The 15,441-nt window shown below is 44.4% G+C and overlaps 1 protein-coding gene across 1 annotated transcript in view; it reads left to right on the top strand.

The window, feature by feature from the left end:
- The first annotated feature begins 656 nt into the window (after window positions 1–656).
- Window positions 657–15,441, top strand: part of LOC125480994 (vascular endothelial growth factor receptor 2-like) — a 30,922-nt gene continuing 16,137 nt past the window's right edge. The window contains exons 1-5 of the mRNA XM_048616521.1: window positions 657–766; window positions 5,875–6,189; window positions 8,606–8,866; window positions 14,791–14,910; window positions 15,171–15,333. Of these exons, the coding sequence (XP_048472478.1) occupies window positions 709–766; window positions 5,875–6,189; window positions 8,606–8,866; window positions 14,791–14,910; window positions 15,171–15,333 (917 nt within the window). The 5' untranslated portion in view covers window positions 657–708. The remainder of the gene's footprint in view (window positions 767–5,874; window positions 6,190–8,605; window positions 8,867–14,790; window positions 14,911–15,170; window positions 15,334–15,441) is intronic.

The raw sequence follows: 15,441 nt of genomic DNA, 5'->3' as shown, positions 1-15,441 counted from the left end.
CCCCTCCCCATTTCTGAAGAGGGGTCCCGACCTGAAATGTCAACTTTCCTGTTCCTCTGATGCTGCCTGGCCTGCTGTGTTCCTCCAGCTCCACGCTGTGTTATCTCTGACTCTTATTATGTTCTCTGCTTCTGTACCAAAATAATAATTAAGCCAGTGACTGTTCTTTAAGAATGTCTTGTCTTTGGAACATTGGTTAATTGTTGAGACTGCTTAATATGAAATTGCACAATTGTATTGAATCTTGTGTGTATTTCTACAATCATTAGATGCTTGTCTGTCTGCAGACAGTCTTTTAGGATCTGTACTAAATGACTGGAGACGTGAGTGCGAAATTTAGGCTAACAAATCAAGCGATGATGGAGTATTGCTCTGTTGGAAGTTCTGTTATTTGAACAAGCTGTTTTTCCTCTCGCATAGACAAAAGAAATCTAGCATCACTGTTTTGAAAAACAACTGGGATGTTCTGAGGTCCTGATCAATATTTATCCTTCAATCAAAAAGGCTATCTGATTATTATAATTTTATTTTGCTCGTGGTAGTTTGGTTGTCGCATTTTCTACATTGAAACAGTGAACAGATTACAACACGTGTAAAATTCTTTGGGCCATCCTGAAGTCTCTAATACATTTTAATTTCCAACTTTACAGATAGCGAATTGCTTTGCAAGAAGTGCTCTGTTTTGGCTGGCGCTTTCTCCCAGATAGAATGTGCCACTCGTTTCGAATGTTATTTGTACTGGGTTACTTCCTACAGTGGAGCACAGGTAAGTGGGAATGTGAATGTTTACACAATTCTTCAGTCCTCCACATTTAATTGTCCTAAATGTGCTGAGTCAGTGCTTGGAGAAATATTAAATGAATATGCTTTTTACAAATTGATTTGATGAGTGTTATTGGCAAAGCTGACACTAATTGCACATCATTAGTTGACCTTCAGAGGGTAATGGTGACCCCATTTCTTGACATTCTGTAGTCCTTGTGGTGTTCCCACAGTGTGGTTAAGGAACAGAGTTTTTGATTTGGGAAGGACTCCGGAATGGCGATGTATATCCAGGTCAGAAAGGTGTGTGACTTGGAGGAGGGGATAGACTTCCTCCACATCTGCTCCACACGTCCTTCTAGGTGGTGCAAGGTCACAGGTATGGGAGGTGCTATCGATGGAACTAGTTACTGCAGTGCATCTTGCTACACATTCCAATGATGTTGTTGGTGGTGGAAGGTATTTTAGGAAAAAAAAAATTCTTTCATGAATGTGATGTCACTAGCTAGGCCAGCATTTGTTGATCATCCCTAAGTGTTAGTGTGCTGCCTTCTTGCACCAGTGTGGTGTGGTGATGTTGTGTAGTTACTGTTACAAAGGGCATTCCAGGTTTTTTTTTGAAACACTGACTGTGAAGAAACAGCGGCATCGTTCCTACTCAAGATGGTGCATGTCTTGGAGGGGATCTTACTGGGTAGTCATGTTGCCATGCATCTGCTAACCATATTCTCCTAGGTAGTACAGGTCACTGCTTTGGAAGGGACTGTCAAAGGAGACATGATGAGTTGCTGAAGTGTGTATTTATATAGTGCCCAGTGCTGCAGCCGTGTGCAGGGAGGGAATGTTTAAGGTCGGGATGGGGGAGGGGGTTAAGCTGGGATTCCAATCAAGTGGGCTGCTGTGTCCTGGCTGTGCTGAACTCCCTTGAGTGTGCATAACCTGTACTTGTCCAGGTAAGGGGACAATATTCCAGTACACTCCTGACTTGTGCCTTGTAGAGAGCTTCTGGGAAGTTACTACAGAATTCCCAGCCTCTGACCTCCTCTTGTCGCTAAAGTATTTATTTGTTTGTTAAGTTGCTGATCAGTGGAACCCCCCCCCTTCCACAGGATGTTGGTAGTGGTGGATTCCGCAATATCAAGTAGTGATAGTTAGTTAGATTCTTTCTTGTTAAAGGTGGCCATTGCCAGGCGCTTGTGTGGCACAAATGTCAACTTATCAGCCCAAGCCTGAATGTTGTCCAGGTCTGTTGCAAACGGACAAGGTCTGCTTCATTATCCATTGATGGGGGCGGAAGCGGGGAAGGAGGGTCATGGCTGAAGATGGCTGGGACTAGACGTTCCCTTGAGCAATGTCAAGGGAAATCAACCAGATAGCTGATACCTCGATAGTGAGAGGTTTTCGTGTGTTGCTGGAGTGCAAGTGTGAAGTATTTTATTGCATCCCTCAGTTGGCCTTGTAAGTTGTTACTTTGCCTTTTGACTTTGCTTTCTCTGTGAAATCAAATATCTTTGTATTTGTCTCAGAGTGTGGAATATGCACATTTAAATTCCTATCAACATTTTTGCTGGTTATTTAGGGAGGTAGATTAAATGATGCAGATGCAAGCTTGCACTGGAGCAGAAAGTGGGTGGGCATGTAGAAATCCTTAAGGATGGCTGAACGTATTCAGAGAGCAGTCAGCAAAACATTATGGACATGTGGGCTTCACAAATAGAACTATTGAGCGCAAAAGGCAAAAATGTAGGCCACAGCTAGAGGATTGCATTCAATTCTGATCGTTACATTTGAGGAAGAGTGCAAGGGCCTTAGAAAAGATGCAGAGATTTTCCAGAGTGGTTTCCAAGACAGAGGATTTTAATGCAAGATTAAATGTGAGAAGCTGATGTGGTTGTCCTCCGAGTGAAGGAGATTGAGTTGAAATTTCACCAAATTATATCTGATTATCACAGGATTAGATAAGGTAAAGAAATGCTGCTTCTGTTAGCTGATATTGCAAGAACTAAACCATGCAGGTAAATGCTTTGGGTGAGCGATGTAGGGAGATGTGAAGAAGAACATTTTTACACAGTCAGTGGTAATGAACTATGCACCCGCTGCCCATGTAAGCAAAGTGGGTTGAAATTTGAAGAAATTACCTGGCAGAGTTCACAGGGGGAGGTGGGGCGGGCCAATGGGCTGATGAGATTGCTCTGCAGAAAACTGGCATGAACTAAATGGGTTGAATGGCCTTCTTCTATGCCATTGCGATACTTTGGGGTGAATCTTCACTCCTGAGCTGTGAGCTGCCAAGAGCAGAGATTCTCCAGCCATGCAAACCTGACTTGGGAGAAAGCGACTCAGACAGTTGGACTTTGGTTGTTTGTAAAAACAAAAAACAGTCATCTGGTTCATTAGTGCCCATTTTATGCCAAGCAGAAAACCCTGTTCTGGCTGAGGTGTGACTCCCACAGCAACTGTTATCTGCCCTCTGGGCAAATAGGAATAGACAATGGACGCTGGTCTCCTCAGCAATGACCACAACCTATGAAAGAGTTAAATCCTGAAGAGATTTGAGATGATGGGGGAATGAAGAACAGTAGGGAGCTGAGATATTTACTTCTGCAGTGCGGCATTATCTTCGAGAAAGAACTGCCTGAAAGATGGTGCAATCCGATTGCGTTCGGGATGGTGGTGGGTTGGGTACCCACCCTGATCTCCTCACCCATCCCACCGTACCTCACTCATCCACCACAAGCAATTAATATCCAACAGGGAGTGGATAGAGAGAGTTGGATAAATGCCTCGAAGAGTTTAGAGACTTACAGGGCGACAGGAAAGTGTTGGGGAGAGGGGAAATGTTTAGAAACTCTATCAAAGGAGCTGGCAGAAGCGTAGTCGGCAGAATGAGGTTGTTGACTTGCTCGCTGAACTGGCTGGTTATAGTTCAGACGTTTCGTCACCCGTGCTAGGTAACATCATCAGTGCGTCCTCCGATGAAGCGATGTTGTTCTACTCCATTTAGTATTGATATGATCCAGTCTGTTGAGGTGCTTTGTGTCATTTTTGTTTTTTTTTTGCGTGGGTTTGTATACACGGTCTAATCCCACTTGTTTATTGAATGCATTATGGGTGGAGAACCAGGCCTCTAGGAATTCACCTGCGTGTCTGTGACTGGCTTGAGCTAGGATGGTCATGTTGTCCCAGTTAAATTGATGGCCTTCATTGTCCGAGTGCACTGAGATGAGGGAAAGTTCATTGTGTTGTTTTGCTGCTGGCTGGTGTTCGTGTATCCTGATGGCTAGTTTCTTTCCTGTCTTGCCGATGTAATGTTTTTGGCAGTCCTTGCACGGTATTTTGTACACTACGTTGGTCGTGCATATCGTGGGTAATGGGGTCTTTGGTCCTTTGTAAGTGTTTGTCGTAGCATGGCTGTGTGTTTGTGTACTTTCCTGATTCCTTGTGGTGGTAGTGGCGAACAAGTCAGTAACCTCACCCACAACCCAAACTACAAATCTTCACAAGAACCTTTTAAAGTAGGCACATTGGCCTGTACTTGTGCCGAACCATTCTGGAAGTTAACCCAGGGCTCATCCAGGAGAGGTCAGGAGTGAAATCCTGTTGCTATAGTGACAATTGAGGCAGAATGCCAGGCAGTGGGAAAGTGATCCAGTCACTTCCGCAAAGTGAGGCTTAGTTTTTGGGACTACAGGAGAAGGCCATAAGAACATCATGACTGCCCTGAGAGGGGATGTTAAAGGGTTTTATGGCAGGGAGGGAACCTGTCGCCCAGAGATGGTTCGAGGGGTGGGATAGAGTGGGCAGGATCAGTCAGGCAGGTAGGGCAGAAACCAAGGGTGAGGTGGCATCTTTGGTGGCTGCTTCAATGCATGCAGGGCACTCTCTGAATGAAGTGCCCCCATCTTTCCTACCTCTCCTCGGGTACGGCTTTAAATACAGGCTGCCTTCTCCTTCTTGATGTAATATCCACTTTCCTACTGTCTGGCACTCTGCATCGATTGTCACTGTGGGAACACAATTTCAGTCCTGACCTCAGAGATAGTAAGAACTGCCGATGCTGGAGTCCGAGATAACACAGTGTGGTGCTGGAGGAACACAGCAGGCCAGGCAGCATCAGAGGAGCAGGAAAGCTGACGTTTTTGAAGTAGGGTCCCAACCCCCGAAATGTCAGCTTTTCTGCTCCTCTGATGCTGCCTGGTCTGCTGTTTTCCTACAGCTCCACACTGTGTTATCACTCCTGACCTCTCCTTGATGAACCCTGGGTTAACTTTCAGAGTCATTCAGCACAAATAGAGTCCATTTCTGCCAGCTTCTTGATAGTTTCTTAGCATTTCCCCCTCCCAGCTCTTTTCCATAGCCCTGTAATTCTCTCTCAAATCTTTTGACGTATTTATCCAAATCTTTCCCCACTGCCCCACATCCTACCCACCCTGATCTCGCCCTATGATGTGGTGATGGAATTCTGGAACTGGCATCCAATATCCAGGAGGCAGTGTGGGTGGCCAAGAGAAGGCATTTGAAAGAGAGGGGCATGAGTGGGCGTTTGAGGGAGTGAGGGTGAATGACGGATGAGAGTGGGAGTGAATGACGGATGAGAGTGGGACAGGGATGGAATTACAGTGGGTGTGAGAGAGGGAATAGTAATGGGAGTGGGAGAGTGACAGAAAAGGAGACAGAGTGAGAGAATTAGGGAAAGGGGTGAGGGAGTGAGAGAGGAGGTGATACGCAGATGGAGTATGATTGAGGACAAAGGGTGTGGCTGAGGGACAGATACAGAAGAGGAGGATGTGGGAGAGAGAGGGGGAGAGGATGCTGGGGAAAGATAAAGAGGGAGGGAGATGGTGTACGAAACGGGAATTAGAGCATGAGCAGTTGTGGGGAGAGGGGTGAGATCAAGTGGAGGGGTAATATGAGAACAAGGGAATGAGGAAAGTTTCAGAGTCAGTCAGATATCGCTGACAATATATTGATTGACCTTTCATCTGTTTATTTTTCAGTGAACTGCTCAACCTGTTAAAAACTCAAAATATTAAAGAATGAGAGAGTGATCTATTTGAGACATGGATCAACAGTAAACACTGGGCTGGGATAATAATTGTTTTTTTTTTGCAGTTCAAGCTGAAATGAACATTCACTGTATTCCTGGAAGCTCTGTCTCCCTTTCTGGAGTGGATGAGGAGCAAAAGAACAAGGCTGAATTCTTTCAATGGAAATTAACCCATGGAAATACAGATATACCAGTACTGCAGTTTCACAAAGGAGATACACGACCACCTTTGCTAAAAAAGTACGATGGTCGCCTTGATGTCTTCCCATTTAATGGATCATTTGTCCTTCACAATTTAACCGCTTCAGATCAAGGTCTTTATACACTTCACATCAATTTGCAAAATGTCACGGTGCAAGCCATTCGACTTTGGGTAATAGGTAAGTTTGCCTCGTGATCAGGTAGGAATGATTTGCCTATGGCAAAGTACACATGCACAAAAAGCCTGGGACCGCAGCAGTGGAATTTCCTCAAGCAGCCTTCCAGACCTGTGTTTGGGAAAACCTGAGGGAAGGTCCTGATGTAGGAGTGCCCCGGGTTGCAAGATCTGAACTAAACTGATTCTGAGCAAACTGGACAGAACTTGCCTCTTTCACTTCAGTGCTCAGTTGCATCCTGATTCTTGACCCCAACTGTATTAATACCACAAGCTCAATGTTTGGAAAAAATGTATTCACTCTTCATGCTTCGTAAGTGCACATTGAGAGTTCACAATTTAATTTGTGATGCACTATCAATGAGAGTACCTGGTGACAATTTAGTCTTATACACTGTGTTTTTCTGTTAAAAGGCAGATTTTTGTGTTTGTTTGATATGACTGATGCTAACTGGCTTAATGGTTTCCTGCTTTATTTCTCCCTCCCTTTTTAAATATAGGAGTTACATTTATCACCTTCCAATGTAGTGAGACTGTCCCAAAATCAGGGGAGTCTTTAGAAAATTAAAATCAATGCATCAGCTATCTCACTTGCCATTATTTCTTTGGATAACGCCTGTAGCCCCACCAATTTACTTAGTACCACTTCTCTGGTGATTATGATATTCCCAAGTTCCTCACTCCCTTCCATTTTCTGATTTATTGCTGCTTCTGGAATGTTACTTGTATGTTTGACAGTGAAGATGGCTGTAAAATACTTACTCAATTCACTATCATTTCCTTTATTTTCCATTATTTATTCTCCACGCTATTTCGATAGAACCAACACTCGCTCACTCACTTCCTTTTCTCTAAATATTTATAGAAACTCATCTGTTTTGATATTTCTGGCCAGCTTTTAATCGTATTCTAATTTTTCGTTCTTTTGAGTTGTTTTGGTTGCTTTTTGCTTCTTTTCATATTTTATCTAATCTTCTGACCTGTAACTTGTCTTTGCACAACTTTTTGTGCTTTTTCTTTTAAGTTTGGTACAATATGATGCACTATCTCCTGCACGTTCCCTTCCAAGCCAAATACCATCTTGACTTGGAGCTGTATCACCGTTCCTTCACTGTCACAAGGTCAAAATCTCTTCCAAACAGCACTTTGGGGGTATCCAAACCAGATGGACTGTAGCTTTTCAAGTGTGCAGCTCACCACCACTTTCTAAATGGTGATTAAGGCTGGGTATTATGTAATAGCCTAACCAGTGATGCCCATATCCTGTGGAAAATACAAAGAAGTTGGGGTGGCGCAGTGCTTCAGTAGTTAGCAGTGCTGCCTCACAGCACCAGGGACCCAGGTTCAATTCCAGCCTCGGGCAACTGTCTGTGTGCAGTTTGCACATTCTCCCCATGTCTGCGTGAGTTTCCTCCCACAGTCCAAAGATGTGCAGCGTAGGTGGATTGGCCATGCTAAATTGCCCATTGAGCCCAGGGATGTTTAGATTAGGTGGGTTAGACATGGGAAATCAAGGATAAGATAATGGGTCTGGGTGGGATGCTCTTCGGAGGGGCCGTGTGGACCTGTTGGGCCGAGTGGCCTGTTCCCACCCTGTAGGGATTCTATGATCTATGAAGTTGGAATACAGGAACATATTTAGACAATTTGTTGCTAAGAATCCCTTCCACCTTTCAATAATGTCATGCCTGATCTGTGATCTAAATGCATGTATCTGTTTTAATTCCATATTACTAAGTCTGTTACTTAACAAAAATGGATCAATATCAGATTTAAACTTTATAATTGATCTAACCTCAACTATAATTTTCAGAAGAGAGTTCCAAAGTTCTCATAGTCTTTGCATGTAGAAGTGTTGGCCCAAAGTATAAGACTTCCAACTGATTGAAATAATGTATTTTTGTCAGTCATGTTAGTGAATTAGTCTGATATCACTGACAATTGGATGAGTTTGCATTGATCTTTTTAATCTTATTTCAATGACTTGCTTAACCTGTTAAGATGCAAAAGATTAAGCCCTTGTTTTTTAAATGAATACATGATTAAAACATTCCATTCAAACAGATTAACTGAACACCTTGTGCTATGGTATTACAGTGTATTAGCTGGGGAAGTACATCCTACACTCTACAAACTTTCCTACAAACTACAAAATTCTCCTTTTGGCCACTGTCTTCCAACTCTTTTAAAATACATTGTGACACACCCCTGTTTGTGGACTAATTTGTGACCATGTCAGTCACCTAAGTACTGTATTTTAGAAATGGCTGTGAAATACTTTAGGAAGTGCTTTGGATGTAATGAAGTGCTGAATAAAAGCAAGTTGTTTTGAAAAAGTTTCCTACTAGGTTGTACAGTCAGATTTCACTGCAAGTGGAGATTTCAATACTGCAAGTCCTTTTAATCTGTTTTGCTTTCAGATGAACTATCAAACCCTTCAATATTCAGCAACTCCACCTTCATTGCTTCGACCATCATGCTGACCTGTAATGTTTCTGGGCAGCCTCATGAGTATCGATGGCAGAAAGATGGAGGGAACATCTCTCAACATCACCAACGAGTAGATGGGAACAGAAGCCTCATCATTCCGAATGCTGGGAAAGATGATTGTGGGACGTACACCTGTGTCGTAATCAATCCTGTCAGCTCTGTCTGGGCTGATTACACAGTAACTATTTTTGGTAAGCTGGATTTATGGAACTACATGCGTACTGCACCCCAAAGAATGGGATAAGTTAAGAATCTATTAAAGGAGGATCAAAAAGAAGATAAAGACAGTGAAAATAAACTACGAGGGCAATTTAGTGAGGAAAATGAAAGCTGACGGTAAGAGCTTCTGTAAATATGTAACAAGGAAGAGAGAGGTCAAAGTGAACATAGGACTATTTAAAAAATGAATCTGGGGAGACTTATGGGGAGCAAGGAAATGGCAGAGGAGTTAAACAGATTTTTTTGTCTGTTTACAATGGAAGATACTTTGAACATTCCATTAGGACTAAAGAATATGGGGGAAGAAGTGAATGCCATTACCATCATTAAAAAATATTATCAGACAAACTAAGCGGGCTACCACATGGCTGCAACAGGTAGTACTTAAAGTGCTGAGTCAGCATGGCTTTGTTAAGGGGAGGTCATGTCTTATAAATTTGTTAGGATTCCTTGAAGAGTTAATGAGCAAATTAAGCATTGGAGAGCCAGTGGACATGATTTATTTGGTTACCAGAAGGCCTTTGACAAAGTGCTGCGTGGGAGAAGCCTGCTAAGCAAGTTGAGAGCCCATGGCATTAGGGATAAGATACTGGTCTGGTTGGAGGATTGGCTGACTGATGGAAGGCAGAGATTAAGGATAAAGGGGTCCTTTTCAGAATGGCAACCGATGACTAGTAGAGTTCTGCAGGTGTCAGTGTTGGAACCACAACTCTTCACATGAGATATCTAACAATCTGGATGATGGAACAGAGGGCATAGTTGCTAAGTTTGCAGATGACAAAGATACGTGGAGGGACAGGTAGTGTTGAGGAAATGGAGGACTGCAGAAGCACTTGGAAAGGCGAGGCGAGTGGGCAAGTAAAGGGCAGATGGAATACAATGTCGGAAAGTGTGAGGTGATATACCTAAAGTTGGACGAACAGAGAGGTAGAATATTCTCTAAAAGGGGGAAAAGCTTTGGCAGTCTGAAGCACAAAGGGACTTGAGAGCCCCTGTTCAGGGTTCTCTTAAGGTTAACATGCAGGTTCAGTTAGGAAGGCAAACGCAATGTTAGCACTCATTTTGAGAGGGCTAGAATACAAGAGCAGGGATGTGCTGATGAGGCTGTGTAAGGCTCTGGTCAGACCGCATTTGGATTATTCTAAGCAGTATTGGGTCCTGTATCTAAGGAAGGATGTGCTGGCCTTGGAGGGGGTCCAGAGGAGGTTGACAAGAATGATCTTGGGGATGAAGGGCTTGTCATATGAGGAGCAGTTGAGGACTCTGGATCTGTACTCAATTGAGTTTAGAAGGATCAGAGGGGCCTCATTGAAATTTACTGAATCTGATAGAATACAGAAAGGTCTGGATAGAGCGTACATGAAGATGTTTCCAGTGGAAGGAGAGACTAGGACCTGAAAACAGAGCCTCCGTGAAGGGATGACCCTTTAGAACTGAGATGAGGAGGAATTTATTTTTGGCCAGAGGTGGTTAATCTGTGAAACCTGTTATCGCGGAGAGGGCTGTGGAGGCCAAGTCATTGAGTGTATTTAAGAAAGAGAAAGAGGTTCTTGGTTAATCAGGGGATTAAATGTTACAGGGAGAAGGCAGGAGAATTAAAGCACATCAGCCATGAACAATTGGCGAAGCAGACTCAATGGGTTGGACAGCCTAATTCTCTTCCAAATCTTGCAGATTTGTGGTCTGTTATGGAAATCGAGAAGGCTAATGGAACGTTGGTCCTTACTCGAAACCTCTTGAAATATAAGAGTAAGGAATTCTTACAGCAACTCTACAAGGTGCTGGTTAGACTGCAACTGGAGTATTGTGAGCAGGTTTACTCTCCTTTTTTTTTGTGGATAAATATCATTCCATTGGAGCAAAGGTTCACTGGGATGATCCCTGGTATGGAGGGATTGTCTTAGGAGCAAAGGCTCAACAGATTGGGACTCTATTTGCTGGGGTTTAAACGAATGAGAAATGATCTCATTGAAACAGAAAGGATTCTTAAGGGGCTTGACAAGGTAAATGCTGAGAGGATATTATCCCTCTTGGGAGAGTCCAGGACCAGAGCACATAGTCTCAGAATAAAAGGGTGCCAATTTCAGACTGAAGTGAGGAGGAATTACTTCCATCAGAGGGTTGTGTGTCTTTGGAACTCCTCGCCATAGAGCGCTTTGGAGCCCGACTCCCTGTGTATGGCTAAGGCTGAGATAGATTCTTGATCAGACGGGGATTCAAGGGTTAAATGGAGAACTCGGGAATTCCGGATCAACCATGATCCTATCGAATGGCAGAGCAGGCTGTAAGGGGTGAACAACCCTAATCCTTTTCCCATTTCGTGCAGTCTTGTGCAATCCACATGAAGCAGATGTTCACCTGCACATCTGCTGATGTCGTATACTGCATCCGCTGTTCCTGTTGTGGCCTCCTCTACATCGGGGGAAACCAAGCGGAGGCTTGGGGACCACTTTGCAGAACACCTACACTTGGTTCGCACTAAACAACTGCACCTCCCAGTCGCGAACCATTTCAACTCCCCCTCCCATTCCTCCGACGACATGTCCATCCTGGGCCTCCTGCAGTGCCACAATGATGCCACCCGAAAGTTGCAGGAACAGCAACTCGTATTCCGCTTGGGAACCCTGCAGCCCAACGGTATCAATGTGGACTTCACAAGCTTCAAAATCTCCCCTCCCCCTACCACATCCCAAAACCAGCCCAGCTTGTCCCCACCTTCCTAACCTGTCCTTCCTCCCACCTATCCCCTCCTCCCACCTTAAGCCGCACCCCCATTTCCTACCTACTAACCTCATCCCGCCCCCTTGACCTGTTCGTCCTCCCTGGACTGATCTATCTCCTCCCTACCTCCCCACCTACACTCACCTTTACTGGCTCCATCCCCGCCTCTTTGATCTGTCTGTCTCCTCTCCACCCATCTTCACCTCTATCCATCTTCTTTCCGCCTCCCCCTCTCTCCCTATTTATTTCAGAACCCCCTTCCCCTCCCCCATTTCTGAAGAAGGGTCTAGGCCCGAAACATCAGCCTTCTTGCTCCTCTGATGCTGCTTGGCCTGCTGTGTTCATCCAGCTCTCCACCTTGTTATCTCAGATTCTCCAGCATCTGCAGTTCCTACTATCTCTGAAACAACCTGGAGAATCCTGTCTGGACACTGCTTCCAATGCTAATACACCTCCCTGTGGATAAGGGGACTGTCGTGAGGTTGGTCAGGTGGGCCTCGTAGAATATGAGTTGCCTGATCAGGTTAACAGCCCCCAATCAGGGAGCCCTGCTGACAAATATAAACAGGAATGGTGACCACTGACATCCAACACCTTAAAACAGCTGTGCTCCGATCCGACGTTGTGCACCGGTTGGACGATGAGGTGCAGTGGAATCCCGTCTGGGCATACCCCTGCCCGAACGGAATTTCACATCAGCCCCGGGACCCTGTGCCCCACGTCCTGAGCCGCCTCTGGAAGTTTTGTCCCGTGTCTTTTAAAGAAATGAAACGGCAGGCCATATACAGATTGCTGCTGTGCATGCCATCCACCTCTTCTCCTTTATCCACTTCCCGGGTGCCCATTTGCCACTGGGCACTGGGGATCTCCAGCAGAGGGCACTCTACATGGGAGTCCTTCCTCGGGGATCTGGGATGGAGGGTATTTGCATGCAGCGGTCCCTTGTAACCACAGATTGCCATGGTTCATGGACTCCTGGCCCAAATCTTTGTTCTGTGGATTCCGTGGACCATGTATATATTGGGTGTGGGCATTTGCACCTCCTTTTTAGTTATGTCAAAGACCTTCTCCTCTGCTTTTGGTCGCACTTCAGCCCCACACTCCTCATCTTTGCGCACCCAGTGCAGAAGGGAATGGGCAGGATCTCCTCATGGGTCTGCTTCTGGGCATTGGAGAGGGCCATTACTGACTGCACCTCTTCCATAGCTATGTTCGAGCCTGGGTATCTCTGGAGAAGGAGCATGCGGTATCCACCAACACTCGATGTCTTTAGGGAGAAGTGGGCAACGTGAGGGGTGGGGGTGTGGAGTGCTTTATTCTCCCTCCTAATGGGATTTTGATTTGATCCCTACTCTCCTCTTCACTTTTTCTTTCACATAGGCATTGCCCCTGCAGGGCTCTGCTTGTCACTGGTCCCTTGGCCACGTGGGTGTTTTTTTTCCTGTCGGCAGAACTTTTAATAAAGTTATTTGCACAAATGGTGTTTTCACTGTGTCTACACACCTACGCAACAAAAAAGAAAAAAATAAATAGCAGGTAGCAGAGCTTCTGTTCACTCCGAGAGCTGGCTCTGAGCTACCTGGTCAGAGGCGATGTACTGTGCACTTGTAAATAAAGGGTGACTTGGTGATGTGATATTGACATCTGTCAAGTTATTTCAGAGACCAACTTGTTCACTGTATTCAAGGTGTAATCTTGTATAGTTCTAGCAAGACTGAGCTCAATGACACAAGTTGCTCAGCTCATGAGTTTGATGAACACAGGCTCAGACACAGGAGGTACATGAGATTGCTATGGTATAATGACAGTGCAAATGTCAATAGCTTCTTTGTGGTATGTTGGTAAACAGGCTGGCAATGTCCAAATGTCACATGGGCATGCTATTGCTCTCTATTTGTAGGTCTTGCATGGTCTTAGTGAGCATGAAGGTATCTTTCACGGTGTCTGTGGAAAATCCACTTTGAATTGGTTGCAGCAGCTCACAGTCATTTGGAATGTTCAGAATCAGTACAGAGCAGAGTGTAAAGGGCCGCTGTTTTTGTGTCTTGGGTAGCCCACACACAGTGAACGTAGTGAGTCACGAGGACAAATCCTGTTGTATGTATCACCAGGCAACTCACCACCCTCGCACAAGTCTAACAAGAGCCTCTGCAACTTTCCCTCGATTGGGGTTGGTCAGTCACGCATAGTGGCCAGTCCTATCGCTTCATATTTCGAACAGCCATTGGGCAAAGCGTGCATTTAATTGATCTAATCATGGGTAGGAGTACTCCAGTCCTGTGTGAGAGAACAAACTCATTGCTTTCGGAGAGAGTTATTACATGTTTAGCAGCATCCTTTATTGTGCTACCAAATTGCTTCAGTTTAATTAAGTTTAGAGTCCGGCTGTGTTTCAAACAAGTATTGTTTCTATAGGGGCAATATAGCTACGTAGCTGGATAGAATCAAAGCAAGAAAGACTTCAGACCAAGTTCAGTGTACAGCATTATTTAGATTCTACGACCAATCTGTTTCATCTCAACCTTTCAATTGTGAGACTGTGTCTCACTTTAGCTCTATCAAGGTGCTTGGAAATGAACACTGGTAGGACCTTGAGCCCAGTGCACTTTTGGAGCAATTCAACAGACAGTTTGCTAGCTCTTAACTTCCCTGTGAGACTAACCATGTTGTTACTGTCCCTAATTTGGTTTTGTTATACAATTATCTCATATACAGGAGTAGTTTATTTGCAGAAAGAAACTAGAATTGAAGCTAAATGTGTGGTTGTCATGGAACTAGGGCCAGAGTTTGAAAAATATTTGTACATGCATTTCTCCAAACAAGGCCATATGAAGTTGTGAAGGGTGCTATATGAATGAAAGTTATCTAATTTCTCTTTAAGTTCAATGTGTGCTTCTCAAGTTCAAATTAATTGTCTTTGTATTCAATTTGTCAAATGGCAGTTGTTCTTATTTCCAACGACAATTCAGTCGTTTCAAAGAACATGAAAGTCAATGCTATTCGATTCGATGTGAAGCCACCTCTAGGTCAGACCTGGGTATAATTGGCAGACTCCCATCATTCAAGGCTTTCTGTAACATATTTAGCTTTTTGTGACAATTGACTGCGTTCTTGTCATTTTCTCCCTGGCTCCATGTGATCTGTTTTATTAATTGTATTATTTTTTTGTTTGTAGGCATTCCACAAGAGCAGTACATAATTGTTGTTGCATCCGTTGTAGGATTGGTACTTTCTGCAGCCTCTTTTACTGGACAGATAGTGCAGTGCTGTTTGAATAAACAACTCAGTCAACAAGGTATCTGTCAATAACTCTGAAAATGCCTATCAATATTTAAGTTAGTTTTGACTACTCTTGTGCTTTTAACCATGATCACTGTCCCACTATCCCTTTGCCCTGTTGGTGTGGTTATGCTCCATGGTTATATTGTGGTGAGGTGGTTTCCATGTTGTATTTATAGTGAAACCCTAGGCTAATTCAAGTGTCTCCCCTGAGCCAAAGAGAAACACCCAGTGAGAGGGTAGTTTCAATTTCTTTGTAAGCACTTGTACACGCAGTCAGAATCCAGAGGATTGCCAAGTGGGTTTATAAAGAGATCAATATTGGATCACAGTCTCCCTTGATCTTTGTCCTGGCTGGTGATGGCAGGGAATTCCAAGGAGCCCAGATTTGGCAGGAGTCTCCCGTGGACCTGGAGTCTCCATTGCACCCTGAATGGAGGTGAGATGAAAAAGAAAATTGCAGATGCTGGAATCCAAGGTAGACAAACAGGAGGCCGGAGGGACACAGCAGGCCAGGCAGCATCTGGAGGAAAGGAGCAGTCAATGT

Source organism: Rhincodon typus, chromosome 35, assembly GCF_021869965.1.
Source record: "Rhincodon typus isolate 14 chromosome 35, sRhiTyp1.1, whole genome shotgun sequence".
Taxonomy (NCBI): domain Eukaryota; kingdom Metazoa; phylum Chordata; class Chondrichthyes; order Orectolobiformes; family Rhincodontidae; genus Rhincodon; species Rhincodon typus.
This window is presented reverse-complemented; position numbering and strand designations above follow the sequence as displayed.